Genomic DNA, 20,442 nt, shown 5'->3' with positions numbered 1-20,442 from the left:
CGAAAATATTATTAAAAAAGATATTATGATGGTAGATTATTAATAAAAAAATGTAACGAGTGGGAAATGATTAAAATTTTTGAATTCAGATGTTAGTTTTTTATTTGGGTTATTTCATTTGAAAGTTAACAATTAATAAAATGATTATATTTATCATTTAAAAATTGCGAATTGGGGTTTTATAATTATAATATATAATACAAATAGTCAGTAACGGTTATTTTTATTAAGCGTTTACGAAAAAAACAAACCCAGTCTAATCTTGATAAAACAAATTCCAGTTAATCATTGTAATTAAAACAAAAAACAAACACGAACTCTGTTAATTTGGGGTTATTCCGATCAAATGGAAATTGGTTAGCAACAAGTGGTGACTATGGTGGTGTTGCGGAGAGGATTAATTCTTCTCAATGAGTTTTAATTAGCCCGAAGTCAATTCAAACGAAAACTTTTTTCTCGTCAAAAAACTGCGTACACAAGATAAAGGGTTTAAATAAACGATATTTTGTTTAAACACCGAAGTTACGACGGTTTTTTTTTCTCCCGGCAATTTTTCGATGTCACCCCATACCGTCCTAAATCTAAGACTTAATATTATTATTGTTCTTCGAAAGAATTAATTTGCCAGGCATTAGTCATGGTTTAAAAGTTACCACGGCTAAAACTTTTTAACAGTCGTGCGACACTCGGTTTTGAGGGCGTCGTAAATCAAAAACTTTTTTTTCCCAGACATTAGTATAAGAACGACACACCCCCGAGGAGGTACAGCCACTCACGGAAAAATAACATTACACTTAGGCTCAGGGAACTTTTTTTAAGACTATTATAAAAATATTATACCATTCGATGAGATTTTCATGTCTCGATTGCATGCCGAAAAGGTGTAAAATACTTTGTGGAAATGGAAGTATAAATTTTTTTTTCTGGAATTACCGCTTTTAAGAAGCCAAACAGAAAGAAAGAGAGACATCAGTCGGAAAAAAAAGAATATAATATATATATATATATATATATATATATGTATATTTCTTTTGAAACGCGACTCAGCCGAAAAAATATGTTCAGCAAACAGTTTATGGCGTTTGACAGTTTTATTTAAGGGTTTCAATGCAGCGGTTGTTGTCACCGTCGATTTATAATACCATAAGCAGAGGCATAATAAGACAGACATATGCCAAGGGGGTTGGATGTATTTATCTTATGATTTTGATTTGCTTACCTCTATTGAATTTCATTGTCCTCGACCCGTCAGTGGGCGATGACATGCCGTTACAAGTCGCGTCTCCGGACTGAGCCATCTCGAAAGAGCCGCCAGTTGATTTGCCCACCACAAAGCAGCGGTACTTGTCTTCGTCGGACGACGAAGGCGTGTGTTCTAGCTTGCCAATCATATACTTTGTCGAACCGTCCTTCCACGTGGCCAAGCACAGCAGTTCTTCCACTGAAAATCAAAAATTGTACATAAATTACTTACATCCATTTGATTCCACCACCAATTTCTACTCCTGTGACGGTAATAAACGGTTTTTATCAGAATGAATAATAAAATTTAAAAATGTGAACATTAATCATTTAATAATGAGGTTTTTTTTATTGTACATTTTTAAGGGTATCAAAGCAAATTATGGTTGCTATATTATATACCAACGTAAGCATTACAGGTGGATAATCAATACAAGTTTTCTAAAAGAGTACACCTAACAAAGGCTTTAACTAGCGCAAAATTGTTTTACACAGTTATTCGTTACAAACAACCTGATTATAATGATTACCATTGACTTTAGGAAAGTGTTGTGCGTTTAAATTAAAAGACATTTTTAATTATTTTAATGAAACAACGGTGTTATGTTTCGAAATTATTAAACGAAAGTATTTAATTATTAATAGGGAAAATGAGTATTTTTAACGCGATAATATAAACAATTTCGCTACACAAATTTACATATATAAATTGAAAGAACATTCGTGTGATTCGTGACTCAATCACATCCATCCGTTCGTTTTAACGATAGTTCCAAGAGGCAAACATCAAAATTAAAAACAAATAGGACACAAGCCTAAGCTGTTTTACCAGATCTCTTTAAACAATAATTATTCCATAATATCCTTTTGGATATTATATTGTATTACACAAAACGCTTGATTCCGTTACACCACCGCACCGGTTCTAAAACTTTTAATCACTATTATTATTATTATTATTATAGTTATATTAATATTTCTATTGTAATAATCCACCACCTGCTGAATAATTATACAGACAACGCACATTTAACATAAAACGCCATGAAAAACTATTAAATTTCTGCGGGCCTCTTGAACAAATATTATACGTACTTATTTAATTACGGTCGCGTAAAACTTGAAAAGAGCTATTTACCGGTTGTGCCAAGTCAAATGTTACACGAACAATTTATAATTTTAAGTACGGTATTCTTTAGGTAGCTTTAACAGTTACCGCTAATGACACCCACTCGAGACGAGAGGGGCAAAAAAAACCTTGTACGCCGTACAGAGTACCTACCCGATGTTCAAAATGCGCATTATATATTTTTTTAAGAGAGTAGCGCTTGAGAATTATGAGGGATGTACGAATGATAAGTGTTCACGAGGGGTAGATCAAAATACGAGAGGAAATAAAAAAATAGTTTTTTAGGAAGGGCGAACAATGTTCGGTGGAAGGATGTCTAAACATAGTATATATAATGATCTACGCCGGGGTAGGAAAAGGAAGATAACAATAACCATATACAAACGATTCTATAGTTGTATGAAATCGGTTTAAAAAAAGAACAAGAGTATTATTTTTTTTTTAACTCCCATGTAAATGATTGGATTCAAAAATCGTACGAGGGAAAGGCGTTTAATACGAATACTAATTGGAGGGTATGGAAATGCAACCGAGGTGCGCTTAAGTATCAACTAATACATGTATTAATGAGTATCAGTTATATTAAATTTGTCGATTACTTTAATTACTAATGGACACTATTATATAGTGAATGTAATTTATTAACAAAACATTATTAAAACAATATTTTATTTAAATAAAAAATGATTTGATTGCAAAAATAATAGATTATTTAAATAATTTTGTAGTTATTTTTATACATTATTTTTGTATTTTATTAAATACTCGTTATTCGATTTAATTTAGTTGTTTCGTGTTGGCAAATTAAATTTTGCCAAACTCTATTTTTGACACATCAAAATTAAATTGAGTAGGCGATACGTGGATGGATCGATAATTTTTATTTTATTTTAACAATGACAACGTCTGCCTACATGTTTGTCTTGTTAAAGGTGGAGTTGTAGACAAAAAATTCTACCTATGCGAATTGCGGATGAAATTGAAAAACGTTATTTACCGCAATGTATTTCGAGTACCATTTTGGCGGAAAAGATCCGCCGCTGTCACCACGTTTCACCGATACTGATCCGGAAAAATAATGCGAAGTTCAAATAAACAAAAAAGAAAACACAAAAAATGTCTCAACCTTAAAAAAAAAAATCGACTAAATTGTGACAAGCGATCCTTCAGAAACCCTAATGCGAGATTCGCTTGACTGTACAAGTACCGAGAACGTTAAAAACTGGCCAGTACATAACCAGAAATTTAAGGTTGTTAGATACAAAATACATTATCGTGTAATTGGACAGATAAAGTTTTATTTTTTTTTCGGCATGAAATTATTTGTTTACGATAACAAAAAAATGTAAAATGTTTATAACACAACTCGAGTTTTTGCTGGACGTTCACACAGACGTATCTTTAATAATTTATCTAGAAATGCATTTGTTATAAGACTATAAATTGTTTATTGAATTATTTTTCAATACGCAAAACACGCAGTATATGCCACGCGAATGTACTAGAATTGCCTAACGAAAACGCCGCTTGAGTGCTCATCGCTCAATATTCATATTATGTATAAGTATATACCGAATGCAAATTGTGTACAGTGTTGTCTTGACAAAAACGTCGGAGAAACGCTATTAAAAACATGCAAGGAACCCTTTAAAACATATATATATATATATATATATATATGTATGTATACTTTTTTTTATGTTTATGAATTGCGATATATAAGTATACAACGCGGCGGTATATATATGTATACAGAGTTCAGTTTTTATTGTTTATTTCACAAAAGCAGGCAGTCACACGGCATTGTAGCGTAATTCCTCAGTTTGAAAAAAAAAAAGAAGTAAAACAAAAAAGCCGAAACGAAATGAAATTCTATTAAGCTCCGAAAGCTCAAACAATAGAAGAGGAAAATAATATTTTACTTTTTTCCCCTCCAGAAACATCCACAACCCGCTTCAGCCAAAAAACCATCAACAGAGCTTGGTAGTCGCGTGAGGAATCGCTTTTTCGAGTTTTGTCACAGAGAAATGAAATAAAAAAATTCAAATCGCATCGAACCACATAATAAAATAATAATACCGAGACCGCGCCATAAATCACGTTTACTGTAATATACTATTCGCAACGACAGATCCGAAATCCAGGATACTTTGATTTGTAAATTATACTATGGCTGGCTTCTATTATTTAGATTGAGGAAACGAACAATTGCATTTTGCGAACATGCCGTCAAAAAATATTAAGACATTAAAAATTACGTTTGTTCGGTTGTTTCGATCAGGTCAACGAATTTTAAGCAAACAAAAAAAAAACTTGAACATACAATATGATGGGTGAACCATAATAATTGTATTTTCTAACATAATAATATTGTCTAACAACGAAAATAACAGTTACCGAGTACGATGAATTTATTATTAATTTCATCATCGCTACACAACAGACGTGTTCGATGAATCATAATTTAAAAAAGGCATACTTAGTAGTTTGAAATTATTTTTACAGAATTATACTATATTTAATAGATTTCTTAAGAATTAAAATACGTGCTTTAATAGAACGTGTATGGCTTTATTTTTTTTTTAAAAACATTTTTAAACAATAGACAGGATAATACAACCTTTTGATACACTTCCACGATGAACGATTTTAATTATAGAGTAGGTATAGTGTGTATCGGCTGTAATAATAACGATTGAGCAAGTAATAATTACCGACATGCATTTTATTAAAATGTCGAACTCGTATGATTAAAGAAAATTGTATGTTATAATACAATTATTATCGTAACGGTTTTGGTCAAAATAATTCAACCTAAAATCGGAGTAAGGGTTTTTTGTACGTTTTACTTAGCATTCGTTATGTGCTTGTAATACTAGGTTCGAGTAAAATTACATGTTATGAACAAAGATGAGCATTATTCGATTAAAAAAATAATAGATTTGATCAATAATGTTATTTGTAATTTTAAAATTTCACCGTTTTGAGTTGAATAACTATGTTGTCATAACAAAACCAATAAAGTTTTTTTTTTTCAATTAATAGGCTATTAAGGGGGGTTTACAGGTTTGGTTAGACTGTGCATACTAATGGATGATATTTTGTGCAATCCGTTGCTTGAATGAACTTTTTACACACTCTAAAAACTGTGCAATTGAACCGTTTTTTTAGGCATCGGAAACCAAAGTACGAACAGTTCCTTTTGCTTCAGTTTAACAGAACGTGTAAGCCAACCTTTAGATTTGTTTTAGTCGTTATTCGTTAATTTATTTATTTAATTTTGTCCAATTTTTGGTTATATGAGCCATTGTAAAAACAAACAAATTGATGGTGTAAATCGTATGGTGCTAAAACGAGTAGACAAGAACACAAAGTCAATCCCTATCATTATTACACTATAATTTATTATCGTATGCTATTGATATGTGTTAGATAGAATGATTATGAAGTATAGTACCTATTAAACTATTATGTGTTACCAGAAACAATTAAAAACTACAAATTTCAAAAGTGGTTCGTTTAAATATAAAAAAGGCCAATCAATAATGCCATATTAGTTTCCATCTATACATACCAATGACGTCTTTCTCATGCGATACTTATTTTGTGTATGGTGTGTGTGTGTGTGTTGACTGATCAATATATTATTATATTTGACTTAATTGAATGATAAATATCACAGTTCGCTTTTCTCGAGTGCTTGACACCTACTTTTATAAAACAGTGCAGTAAGACAAGTCTCTAAATGTTGCAGGTAGTTCACAAAGGGGTGGGGAATGGACGCAAGGGGGGTGGGGAATTGCCTTCATTAATTTAACATCCGGGAACGGCGACGATGAGTGGAAATAAAGTGCGAACCGTTCACTTGTCGTTTGAGTTACTCGCAGGTATTACAACGGTCCGTGAAGTTAGTAAGTCTCGTTAAGTGGCAGTTTGACGGCATAGCAGAGCAGCATTGCTGCGGGGCGAACATCTGCGATAAAATGTTTAACATATTAGCTCCCACTCCCCCCAAAAAATGTCCTTTTCAACCTCATTCCATTTTTGTAGATGTCCGCCCTCGGTTCCTGTCCAACTTTTTTGGAAAAATGTTCACCGACGTTTTTTCATCCGATCAGACATAATAATGAAAGTTTCGAACGAGGCATTTGCACAGACGCCACGCAGCCGCCGTAAAGATAACTTTTATTTAAAAAGTGCAATATTACATTTTTTCCGAAATAAAATTTAATCTAATTCTTCACTTTTCTCCGTCGTTGTTTAAACATTATAGACTGCCAAACTCACTAAAATTGCACACATAATCGTTTGTATAGGCATACGACCTTGAAATACTTAAAAACGTGAACTATTATCATTTCGACTTTTGTAGAGTATGTTAAAATCGAATCTGATCTCAGAATGAATCCTACAATTTTTGTTTTGTATAAAAACTTACATTTATCCTATCACTTAACGGTGATATTATTCCACCGTTTTCTCACATAAAAATAAACTTCAGACAACCCCAGACTGAAAACTTTTGTCATTCAATTAACATTTTAATACTTGTTATTCAGATTTATTTAATTTGACCCACGATTCGTCATAAAACCCAGGATGTCGTTCTTTTGACAATAAAACTGTGAACAATCACATTAAAATATAATTTCTAAAGTAATAAACATTTATAATATTATTATTATTTATAGCAAACTAACTATACATTTCCTGTTAAAGTCACATAATAATTTTATATGCATTACAAACGGACACGTGCGCCTGTTTTTAATTTATTAGTAATTACCATATATATTTCGTCGCAACAAAAGATTTTTGGGATACTAAACTGATAGAAACTGACTAGTCAAATACATTTTTATCAAACTCGGGCTACACTTACTGGCAATAAAACAAATAATTATTTTGTAAGAAAATGTAGCTGCCAAAGTTACTGAAATAATTTAGTTAATGGATGTACAAGAAGATAATATTATTAAAATACCTGGTATATAATATTAAAAATTACAGTATGTCGATGTTCCGAGAAAAAGATATTGTTTATAAACGTTGATCAAGTAGTATTATTATAAATTAAATATAAAATTACTTTACGTTATATTGCCGACAAAACGGTTACATTATTGAAGAACTAGTTGCATGTTTGTGACTCGGAATAACAAAAGAAACGCTTGCGGGCATTTACTTGAGTCGGATATACATGCAAGCGTGCACAATCAATGAACTTCATTGAGGACGAGGGAAAAGGTTGCTGTGTGCACGAGAAACAAGTGGGGCGGTCGTCTGTTAAAAAGGATTCCTTTGTTCGTTTACGAATAATGTCAGTTATTCGCTGGCGGTCTTCGGCTACTATATAATATGTATACGCCCTTCGTCATAATTCTCCATCTGTGGCATAGACAGATCACCCTATTTCCCTATCACATTACGCATATAAATATTATACAGTATGCACTCTCACAAGTCACGGGGAGAAAAATGCCTAGCATGGCGAGATGTAGACATTATGCATATTAAATTTAGACGCATACCGTCCGAATCACGATAATAAATTCTATCGAAAAATTGTAGTTTTTTATTGAAACATATTCAATAGGCCAAGATCTTGTTGTTGAAGTTATGGGTTCAACACGATAAGTGTACTTAAAACGTAAATGATTTATTTTGTTGTATGTAAAACGCCTGTATAATCCAGTGTGTAATTGAGTAGATTAAAGTATTTATTTCAAAAGAGATAACATTTAGGGACTACTAAAAAAAACCTATTAATTATTTTCGAATTAAGTAATGTCATAATCTTGTCGATATTTTACACTTCAATTTGCATGAATACTTATTTTGAATGCAGTGTATGTGCAAAAATATATTGTACACGTTTGAATTATGTTTCCTTATAAAGTTAAACGCGATGTGGTGTTGTTATGTTGAAGGTACGTGTTTGAATCCCCCAAGAACGTATTTCAATAAATAATGATGCAATTTTAATCACAATTTGAATTTGCTCAGTGTGTATTCTTTTTTTCGTTTTATATTCAATTGTAGAAAAGTGTTTCCCCGGAGAAATGTATTATTTTGTGTGGAAAACACAGGGCTGAATATAGTTTTTTTTTTTTTTTTTAGATAAAATCATGGAATTTTGAATACTGAATAGTAAATGCTAAACAGACTAAACGAGAACAAACATTACACAGTTTCAACAAGACATTGACGTGGAGGTGTGCGGATATAAGCGGAGAAGAGTCTGTCGAGTGGTGCAAGATTTGCAAGTAGGTTATGTCAACAGTTGAATGTTTTCTTTGTGGCCTGTGCTTTCTTAGGTACAGAAACGACGGTTTGACGGGACCGCAAGCGTTGTGTGGTTTCACACTGTCAGAGGTGACAAAAAAAAAAATGAAATAAATAAATAGAAAGTCGAAACACATAAGACAATAGAGGTGGGGCCCTAAAACTTTTAGACATTGGGGGGTGAGTAGGGGGGGGGTGGTTTTCGCTTGAATAATATATGAAGTTTGCCGACACGGCGGCAAGAAGGGTTTGACGTGTATTATTGCCGACAATGACTGATGTCTAGGTGCCTCATTACCTTTTGCCTATATGACACGGGGTTGTAACAATAATAATGAGCAAGGAGACTCTTGTTTTCGACACACACACTTTACTATGTAGCCTATACATCATCCTTAAGGGCCCCTAAGCGAGCAACGACACTATATTGAATGCGACAGGTTGACGTACAACTTCGCAGGGGTAGATAACGGTTTGGAAGAAATGCGTAGTAAAGAAAAATGAATAATGAAAAAAAAATGACCAAAAGAACATCAATAATAATAAATTAAGGGAGCGAAAGTACTATAACAGTTAGATAACAAGTAAAAAAAAAAGTAATAAAAACATAAGTGAATTATGATTTCGTGTAACCGTCTTGATGGCTAATCATTTTTCTAAGAACGACTCGTAGACAGTTATTGGTTTGAACAAATGTTTGTTGTAGTTAAAAAATAAAAACAGTAATATTTTAACTTAAAGACGCTACATCTCTTATTAATAATGAATCCGGGATCCGTATTGATATTTAATATTTGTTTCCAAATTATACAACGCCATTACCGAACAAAAACAAGTGTTAACATATCTATATAACAAGTAACGGTAGTTTGAAATGGAGCTACGTACAAAATTAGATATTATGGACGTTTTTAGAAATTTAGTTATGGGACACAACATTTTCCAATTACTTAGGACAAAATTGTTGTTTTATCGAAAATCGTTGTGAAGTCGAAATCTATATGAAGTATCAGTACTTCAATTTTGAACGGATACATTTTTACTCTTAAACTGCTCATGTTTTTCTCAGAGACCTCTTAACGCGGTTTGAGCCAAATACTACATATTATGTACAAAGTATAAAATAGAAACGATATGAAAATATGCCTTATACGAGACTATTTGCGCGCGTGCGTGTAGCAAAGACAAACAGCGGCCGTTCGTTTATCTCGGCTAATTGTGAGGTAACACGTGTTGAACGGTTTGTTAAACCTGTCCGTTTATAATCGGCTTAATAGGCGAACGGTTGCAGGAGAGAACGGCAATAATGGTTCTCCTCCTCGATCGTGTAAACATTGGAGTGGAAAAAAAAAAAAATTCAGAGCACATGCGATCGATCAAAGCTCGGGCGACGATTGCCTGCTCACGAGGGATTTAGCGTTCCGCCAAGATGAAACGATATATAATCATGGGGCCAACATAAAAACAACAAATCCTACGTTTTGTGTGAACTTGCGCGCCGGAGGAAATCATTACACACAAGACGGTAAAAACAATAACAAATAACACACGTACAATACCACGACACGACGGGTCGGTGGTCGGCGGGATAAATATAAGCGACGAGCTTAAAAATTCGTATAGGTACGCCGGAAAGAGCGGGGGAGGGGGTGGGGAAGAAGGCAAGGGTAGGGGAGGAGTTAAGTAATAAAAGTTTTTCTCTTAAACGGATTACCGACGATGATGGATTACACGCGCGGGATTGGATGGCGGTGTGTGCGTGTGTGTGTGTGTGTGTGTGTGTGTGTGTATGTATATATGACCGGATTCAAAAAAACAAATAGAACTTGGTAAATTTTACACGTTCCACCCTCGCCGGCCACAAATCTGTTCGGCCGGATTGAAACACGTCTGGAATATATTTTCATTGAATGTTTTCAATTATGCCGACTATCGATCGGAACGCGCGATAAGGAAATCCCAACTATATTAGCTTACAAACGTGAGAGGAGCTTCATATTGAAATACGCTCTATATTGGCCAAGGTTTTTTTTTTTTTTTTTTACTTAATTCAGAATCCGCTACAGTGGTGCGAGTTTTGAAATATTATATACACTTAATACCGAATCAAGACGGATCGAACGCGACGAACCAGCATGGAATTTAATTTTGAAAGGGTTTCTTCGTCGAATGTGTCATGAAAAAAACAGAGATTAGTTTTGAAGTTCAGGCGAGATGAAAAACGTATCCGTTGATCTACTTCCATCATAAACGTATTTTTGACAAACAGTATAAACCAAACCTCACACGAGACCCCTGGTGTATATTTTAAAACTGGAGACCACTTGTCTGTAATGGAAAAAGACAATATACCGCTGGTGATTATGCGTTACTCCCAAATGAAATAAATAATAATATGATAAATTATTAAACACAATATTATTAGATCCTTTGTAATGCGCGGTTGTATTGAGATTGTTGTTTAGAAGCAGAGGAACCGTAAAAGACCCATAAGAAGATACATTATAACGTAATCTTAAAATAATATTTATTATCAGTATTGGTTTAACAGAAAGCGCAAAATTACAGATGTAATCATGTCATAAGTTAATATAATGCTAGACAAATAAATTAACGCCAAATAGGGACGTGGGGAAATCTTCAGATATTTTTTCCACTACTAAATTTAATAAATAATCAATAATTGAATTTGAAATTTTTAGTAGGTATAGCTTTTAACTGAAAATTCTTGCCGTCACCCTAGTCGGAGGTCTCTCATTTTCGTCGATATTATTCTGATTATTTTTTTAACTCTCATGAATTTTTTGTTTTATTATTTTGCCGCCGAACAATAAACGCTTTGAGTAGACAAAAAACTGACCTTATCGAATCATTATTCTGAAACTATAATGGCTCTTTTTACTCGGCATTGTTAACTGTCACGGGTGTCAATCAAAAACCGGGCCGGCCCTTTATGTTTGACACATGTTATAAACCCAAAGGTGGCGGTGGAGTAAAGCGGCTGGTTGACGGTTTGTTTCAATAAATCCGTCATGTGTCCTGTCGGCATTGAATTAAAACTACTATACGGAGGAGAAGGAACGCGTGAGGATTGATATTACATTGTAAAAAAAACACAATAATATAGTGGTTATTATATTGGTTACAACGCCACTGCCATAGAGAATCTAGTAAGTAATCTGTAATACATTTTATATTTTTGGTTATAAGTATGCGTACCTGTGCTCTCTGTGTTGTGGACGTCGGGACAAGCTTGGAACTTGAGCATAAGCCTCGAATCGGATGTACAGGACTCGGCTTTCGACACCGGCGATCTAAAAAATACGAATGGGTCATACAATCAAAAACAAACAAAAAATGCCAACAAATTATTAATGTAATAAAAAACATGAACTATAGTTATATCGACCTAACCTATTTCAAAGAAAATGTTTATGCGTCGACACTGTGGAAGATTTAGCAGTCTACATCGAGTTATATTATTTTCAACGATATTAATATCTTTTACGGAATATTATGATTTATTATCTTTGATACGAACGTTCCAAGTTCTACAAGGCGTGTAATATGTCCAATCTGTGTCTATTCGAATAACGTATACTTGAATTCACATCAGCTTGTTTACCGTTTTATTTTTAATAGATTTAGACGATTAATCAACTCGTTTTGATAATTCATTTTGCTTTAACTTTTTTTTATTTGTCTCTTAAGCTAATATATATCTCGGATTTATGTTTTACCATAATTGTTCATAATGAAAATGTTTTTTTAAACAGGCAACATTGTTAAAAATCAATCTACCTCAAGCAATTTCGTCTGAGCACAAAACTGTTATTATTGTCAAATTACATAAATAATAATTTAGGCAAATAAATTCGACATTGTTTAACGTATAAAAATACCTCCTTACTATTATCATATGTAGACATTTTATAAAAATATAATTTCTTATTATATTAATATAAATTTAATTAATTTTATATTAAAAAAATATATCAATATCAAATTATAATAATTCTCACCTAATTTCTACATATTGCTACATTTTACTTTTAAATAGTTATCTTGTTATACGACGATCGTCATTTTGTGGTAAGAATGAACTTTAAAGAGTAACTATTTCGACTGTCTTACCTGCACTCGGTGTAACCGCCTCGACTATAGGAAAACTGAAATGGCGCTTGGAGGCCATCGAACGGACACGATATTGGAATGGCATCAACCCTGAACATGGAGTAAAGAGGGGCATCACTGGTAATCTCTCCGCACAATTCGTCGAAACTACGTTTTTCGCACAGTGCATCTGAAACAAACGAACAAATTGGTCTCATTAAACAACCGAAATCGAATATAGTTCTATTAATTTCATCGGTTATCTAAATAATTAATACGTAGTGACACCATCAAGAAGTAAGTCGCCTTACGGATGCACAAATATTTTTTTTTATCTTGTATCGATGCCCACATTGCAGGAATACAATCTTCTCCTCGCCTATATAATTGTTAACAAACACAGCTTTTACTGTTGTTGTTGAGTGCGTGTGTGTATGTGTGTAAAGGCCGTTGTTTGTATTGCGCCCGATTACGTTGGGCTGTATAAATACATTTTATCTAATTCAATTGCGATCGCCGTGTTTGCGCCGAAAACTCAGAGGTACACTTGAGTTATATTATATACCTATATATTGCATTACCGAATAAAATCGTTTAGCGGTAATGGTTCGAGGGTGGAAGGGGAGGAAGTGGTAACATACAAGGACATTTTTATATAAGAAAACCCCTCGATACACATCGATGGTTATAACGCAATACGGTGGCGGTGGTGGCGGTGGCACGGCAAAGAGAGGACGGCGATATAGGTCTCGAGGCACTTCCGTTAAACGTCTCGAGACACGAAACCAATACCATTACACGGTGTGTTCGGGGAAATAATTCTATTCCGCCGACGGTGTACCTAATATCACATATACATATTATTACGGCGCTGTTTCATATTCATTTTCTTACACTGCGACCAGGTCTATGCTAACTGAATTATTAACCAATTTCCCCGACCGGTTACTACGGTGGCAGGCAAGTATTAATTTACCAAGAGGGTACCATCGCGGTCGACTACTATTGCCGACGATAGACACAGGAAAATAGGGTTCGTGTGTGTGAATCGCTACAGCATTATAAATAACACACACCGAAGCCATTGCTTCAGTAGTGGTCAGAAACGATCAAAAGGTTTCTCCACCCCGTCGGCCGTGACGATAAGCCCATGTTGATTATTGTTATTGTATATAATATAATATTGTAACCCTCCCCCTACCCTGGCCACCAATGCGATAGCGAGCGCCAGACACGCAAACTCTGAGGCGCATTCGCAATTCTAATGTTTGTACACCGACGACGACGCCGGCACACGACAAGCGAGATAAGAAGGGGCGAAGATGTCGAAAATGAAATTTGGACCACGCGACATGAATTGACAACACACCCTCGGAGCTTTGGGAGCGTGATCTTAATAGAGAAAATGGGAGGAAAAAAGTTTCCGGTCGCGTCGCATAACCAAACAGACGTAAAAATTGCACGATGAAAGTAAACGCACTTTGGTCAACTTTCCGGGTCACGACGACGAGAAGAAAACTATGTGTGTTACATTAAACATCACTCAAAAGAGCGACGTTCAAGTCCGGTGCAATCTGAAGTCGCTTAAGTCAAATACCGGTTACTACGGGACAGCGATTAGCTAACGATAGTTTTAAATTTTCTTATTTTAAAAGGTTATTCGCGAAGACGGCGAAGTTAAACGGTGGAGTGGAGAAGAAACCCCGAACTAATATTAAATAAATATTTTTATAAAAATTGTTCATTTCATCAACATTTTAGTTTTATTTTTAATATTTGCAGGAAGTTACACCGCCACTCAACCGTAATTTTAGGTGTAAAACTACAAAGTTGCTATTTCTCAAGTATTCATACCTTTTTTTTAGAAGTCAATTTTCGAAATTTGTACAAACAAATACTATATACACCGTACGTTGTTGGTTTTTGTTTATATATCTAATAGCTAAATTTGTATGATTAGTATAAAATTAATATTTTGCTTCTTTTTTGATAATTGTAGAAAAACCGTCTTATAATATTGTTTTTTAAGTACTACTAAAATATTAGGACTCATAGACATATTACATGAATATAGGTATAGCTAGCCAACAATAATTGGGGATAAAATATACCGAAAACGTGGAAAATAGACGCTATCACAGTCTGATGAAAATAAATAATAATAACTATTTAATTTTTAATTAATTATTAATGGATATACCAGAAGGGCTTCTTATTATCGTACTAATCATAATAAACAAAGATGTATTGTTAAATTTAGATTTTGATGAAAATCTTATTAATCCTATGCCTATATGAAAATTCTAATAACCAAGGATATGGCGTCCTAAAAGCAACTAAAATAACTGAGAAGACAATAAATAAAAAATAGCGATAGCGTGACCAAGTTAGGTACAAGCATTATCGCGTATTAGAAGCGAAAACGTGAAAATGTAAAAAGCTAGCCAAAACACGGATTACGATACAATAAATAATTCACAAGTGGACGCCGTCGCTTCCCCCATCCCTCTGCTATTTACAGCTATTATACGGTAATTACTATTCCTTATGCTCGGGCGGATTTTCCATTAACGACCGGAACTCGTAAGTTGAAGGAGGAAGTTTTTAGACGAGACGTCTCCCGAGACATAAAAGTTCATAGAGACGACGGAAAGAAGAGAATGGTAAAAAAAAAAAATTAACTATTCACGCAGCGCAGGAAGTAGTGGTCTGGAGAACAACCAAGTCCCGAATTTTAATCTAGTTACAAGTCAGAGTATAGATCCGAGTTGGTACAATTTATTATTGTCGCGTTCTCATGAGTGTTGAATAATTTTTTTTTTTTTTTTTGAGTTGACTCGACAGCTCTTTTTATTTTTATTCCGAAAACCTCGCAAAAACTGTGTAATGTATTTTTATTTGCCAAATATAATATAATATCTAACAATTTTCATCTCTTACAAGGCAATATCATTTTTTCTGCACTTTTCAATTATACGCATATGTAAAAATACATAGTTAATGAATTCATCATTAATATGATTATTGCGGCATAACGAATCAGGTTACTGGTAAATAGTTAAATCAACAAAAAAGAAACAGAAACGATTACCAGATGTTTTTTGTTTGCATTCCCAGAGGAGACGATTGCAACTGTAATAATTTAAGCTGCTGGCTCATTGGCTGGCGACACTGGTTCGAAATTAATCGTCCAACAAAAGATAAGTATTTTGTTCATCATGTTATAACCGCCCGCATCAATTTCACTATACTAGAGGGCGCGTTGACTGCTCTCAAGACGACAAACGGGCGCAAGAGTAGCATATTTTAATAAAACGAGAATTTTCTCATCAATTCAAAATCATTAAAATCATAATAAGGTCTTACGAAATGAAGATAAAGAGTGTCTAGTTAAAGATTCTGAGTTGGAAAAGTTAAGAGGACGGGTACATAAAGGAAACATTGTTATATAATTTACCGTCCATTAAGGACTACCGTCTACCGTTATGCATAATTTAAGTGATGTTACTACGTACTTGGAATCTATCTATAGCGGCATTCAAACTTAAGTTTCTAAAGTAAGGAAAATTTGTAAAAAGGCTATTTCTTTTCATAGGCAAAACAGTATATGTACCGACGTCATTGTCAGTGTACAAGAGTTTATTGTCAGTTTTACTTGAACACTCACATTATATATAAACAGTTGAAACCGCTAAGTATAGTACTCATTACCGTTCCACTTTTTGTGTGAACTACTAAGTTTCATATTATTGTATAAATTAAGTTTACAAAAGGGAAATTCATCAACAACCGATTTTGTCTCATCCAAGTAGGCGCAGTAGTATTTTATAGTAGTAGTAAGTATTATCTATTAGTAGTATATTATATTTTAATTTTATACATTATTATGTTTTTGAAAAACGTGAATACAATTTTTCAAAAACATAACAAAACGTTAGCCCAATTAAAGGTAAAGCACGGTAAAATTACAGTATACTAAATGAACATGTAGTCACATCAACATCGTCACATAATAAAAATGATTTCCTCTTTTCTGCATCCAGTGTTAATCATATATTTATACTCTTTGAGTAATGTGTTATTTAATTACTAACAACGCATAAACTTGTCGTTATTATTGTCGGTAGTGGGGTTGCTGTGGACGACAGACACAGACCCAGCAAATGTATGTCCAGCTGGGTTGAGTTTATTAGTTAATGGAGAATACTACGAATCTCCGGGCTATTAAAAGGTAGCGGAAGAGACTCGAAAAAAACATAGACACGGTGCGAGGGTTGTGTAAATAAAGCCCTAGGGGGGCCTTAAGCCGATTTAACCACCTAACTCGATGATTTCTAGTCACTGTATGGCGCACAACAACAAGTCTGTTTGTAAGTAGATATACTATAGATATGAAGCTTGAGTCCTGGCGGTAACCCTCGCAGGTGTCTCAAAAAAGTAATGTTTAATTAATAATGTCTTATAAAATATGAAACACAAAAATTCAAGATGTTTTCGAGTGTAGGTAGTATTTTAGCTTTGATTGAGTGCTAAGAAGATATTGTTTTTACAAAACGTTTTTATTTTTCTCACATTGTGTCTAAACCACGACATCTCCTAAACATAAGTCGTACCTGAAAGGCACATTATTGGTTTAAAAATTTTAAAAATAAACCCTTTCCCTTCAAAATTGTGAAAAGTACCCGAAAAATGTAGATATTTTTCAATGTAATTCAACTAAAATTATACATTTTTCAAAAATGGTAGAAATAGTTCCAAATTCATATGAAATATTCTTTAAATACTATTGGTGATCTGTGTTGTTAAACCACAACATATCAAAATCCTTTATCCTAGAAAGGGTGAACTTTTTTTTAATAGTAGGTATATTTTTAGCATAGTTTTGAGACTTGAAGTCTGACAATTAAATTGAAGGTAGATAAAGGAAAAGATCTAAGTTCGGGCTATTACATCAATTATTTTCTCAAAAATCTCTTGACTGGTAGTCACTGACCACACTACGCTTCGACCCTACCGTGCTGGCTTTTTTCCTTTTAAAAAAAAGGTTTTTATCTTTTATAAACTTGCGCATTACTTATGATCGGGCTATTATTAGGTTTTAGCTACGATAGGGGGCCATAAAACAATAATTTAGAGAAATGGTTTATACATATAGGTGAGGTAGTGCAAAGAGCATATGATTGGAAAAAAGGAGTCTGTATACGAGATATGCAATATTCATGAACGGAACACGAAAATAATGTGTTTATATATACGAATTTTAGTCAATATTTTCGGTCCCGAGTATACGGCCGTCGAGGCAGTATAATATCATTTTATATACGCTGTCCAGGGGTTAACAAAATACGTCGATTTTTTTACGACGCACTTAGGGGAATTTAGGAGGTTTTAAAAGATTTTCTAGTTTTTTTCTCCAGATGTCCGTGGGGTTGTTAAGGAAAACCGATCACGTTTTACCGATGTATATATATATACGGTTCACGTAGCGTTATGATAATACGTCATCACGCTTATATATATTATTATATATGTACAGGGTGATGTCTCGCGGTGTTTCAAAGACCATATACTAGTATGTACATAGAAATGCTAAGTAAAATCGACAACGCTACGCGGAACACCCCGTATAGAGGCTTACAATGCAGAAAACGAGAAATAATCTCATAGCTATGTGAAAATAAGTAATAAATAAAATCGTCTACGCTTTGATCAGACTTCTTCAATAATCGGTTAATATGTAATATTATGATATTAATAATAATAATGGAGTTATCGGTAAAATACTTCAAAGCCGCCATATTCCCCGCATTTCCAGTTGGCAGATCATTAATGTGACAACGATACTATATTATAAGATATAATATGTAAACGGTTTTTAAAAAAAATTATAATTTTATAATATTTTTTTTAAACGGCCTGCCAGCGACAAATCACAAGTCGAGTATTTACTAGTCATCAATGATTTTTGCTGGCATCATATTATGTAAAAAAATGGTCGACGGAATTTCAATGCGCAAGCACACATATTATACAATAGTTTAAAATATGTTTCCTAGTTAATACGAAACTGAAAATGCTACAGTCATAAAATTTATTTGAAATCCAAAACATAGTCGCACATTCGTCACATAGTGTGGTGGCTTGATTATATTTAAACGTCACGTTTGCCTACTTAAAATGATATTAAACATTATTTTATGAAGTGGTATTTCAATGAAAGTTTAAAAATGAATTGTCTACCTAAAAATACAATGTACGTATAAAAATGAATATGAGGTAATCAATAAAACGATAAATTATAAAATTGTATAGTATTAATATAATATGCTTAAAAAGTTTTTTTTAGGAACACACGTTTTACAACACACAAATTTCTCTTAAGAACTTATTGTTTATACGAGTAACGTGTTCGTGGTGTTCATAAATATTTAATATTTGTAATATAAATATATTATGTGTGTGTATAGGTACAAATAAAGTAGGAAGAAGTCAATGTAAGTGAATACTCAAAAAAAAAAAAAAATGTAATGTAATGTAAAAAGCATGTCCAATAATAATAGAATGTTTTCAAGCTAAAAGTTAACATTTTTCTGAGAAATTAAGTGAAGCATACACTAATAAAATACCTAATAGCTTTTTATACCTTATAATATGCATACATATTGGACATTAGAGACTCTCTACTGTTTATTACTGTTGGAGAACATAGAAGGATATTATATTGATGTTATGATCGGCATAATGCATTTTCAAACACCGTCGTAGTTTATAAAATATTAGTATTGTTTACTTTATTAACGCAGATTGGATAATTTAAATTATATCTGACGTATTATGGTGACCAATTCATTTGGTTCATTTTAATAGTCAGTTAAAACAAATTAATTTAACTAACAGCTAATTTTTGTATTAGTTGATTGAATTTAAAAAACCCTGTAGGTCAATTGATTTTTCAAGTTTTAAAATAATGAAGAAACGAAATCGTAGCGGATATAAATAAAATGCACGCCTTGGGAAACGTGAATTTTAGTTAAAGTAACTTTTCTCGGAAACACGAAGGGAAACAATAAAACACAATTTTGCACGGTGAAATCAATCTCGAGATTGAACTTAAAAATAATATACTAATTCGAATAAATGAAACGAAAGAGCGCGGGAAAAATGGGACAGACGGATGATTATGGGGAAAACATTTTAATTAAAAAGTTTAACGACAAAATGAAACTTTTCGCAGCGGAATAACATAAAATCGGACTCCGGCTAAATAGATTTCATAATAAATTAATTTAAAACGAAACAAACAAAACACTTACTTTCTTTGTACTGTATCACGTTCTGGTGCTTTTCCGTGATCACCAAACACCTTCTACAGTCTTCAATCCTGCAATTAGAACAAAAAAAGACCATCAAAATTAATACACGTGCTTATAACTTTTTCCGGACGGACTAATGTTAGCTGACGGTAGGGGAAGAGACACGATGGGCTGGGGCTACGAGAGAGGGGGTTGTACAGTGATTAAAAATTCTGTCGACAAAGGAGCAATAACTCTTGATAAGCAAAACAATATTGGGCGAAATTGAATTCTCCCTCGCCGACACCGGTTAGGTATGAAATTCGTTCCCTTTTCCGGGGGGATTCTTTTTTTTTTATTGCACTCTACCGCTATATTTTT

General features: G+C 33.4%; 1 protein-coding gene across 1 annotated transcript in view; it reads right to left on the bottom strand.

The window, feature by feature from the left end:
* The window catches only part of LOC126832951 (uncharacterized), a 107,418-nt gene that overhangs the window by 25,472 nt on the left and 61,504 nt on the right, over positions 1–20,442 (bottom strand). Inside the window, exons 4-7 of the mRNA XM_050564019.1 lie at positions 20,083–20,150; positions 12,791–12,959; positions 11,876–11,970; positions 1,220–1,441 (exon numbers count right to left, since the gene is read on the bottom strand). Coding sequence (XP_050419976.1) covers positions 1,220–1,441; positions 11,876–11,970; positions 12,791–12,959; positions 20,083–20,150 — 554 coding nt within the window. The remainder of the gene's footprint in view (positions 1–1,219; positions 1,442–11,875; positions 11,971–12,790; positions 12,960–20,082; positions 20,151–20,442) is intronic.

Source organism: Adelges cooleyi, unplaced genomic scaffold (genome assembly GCF_023614345.1).
Source record: "Adelges cooleyi isolate 19-005CV unplaced genomic scaffold, UGA_ACOO_1.1 ACOO_flye_CR_arks_rails_tigmint_CR_PRNA_1, whole genome shotgun sequence".
Lineage (NCBI taxonomy): Eukaryota > Metazoa > Arthropoda > Insecta > Hemiptera > Adelgidae > Adelges > Adelges cooleyi.
This window is presented reverse-complemented; position numbering and strand designations above follow the sequence as displayed.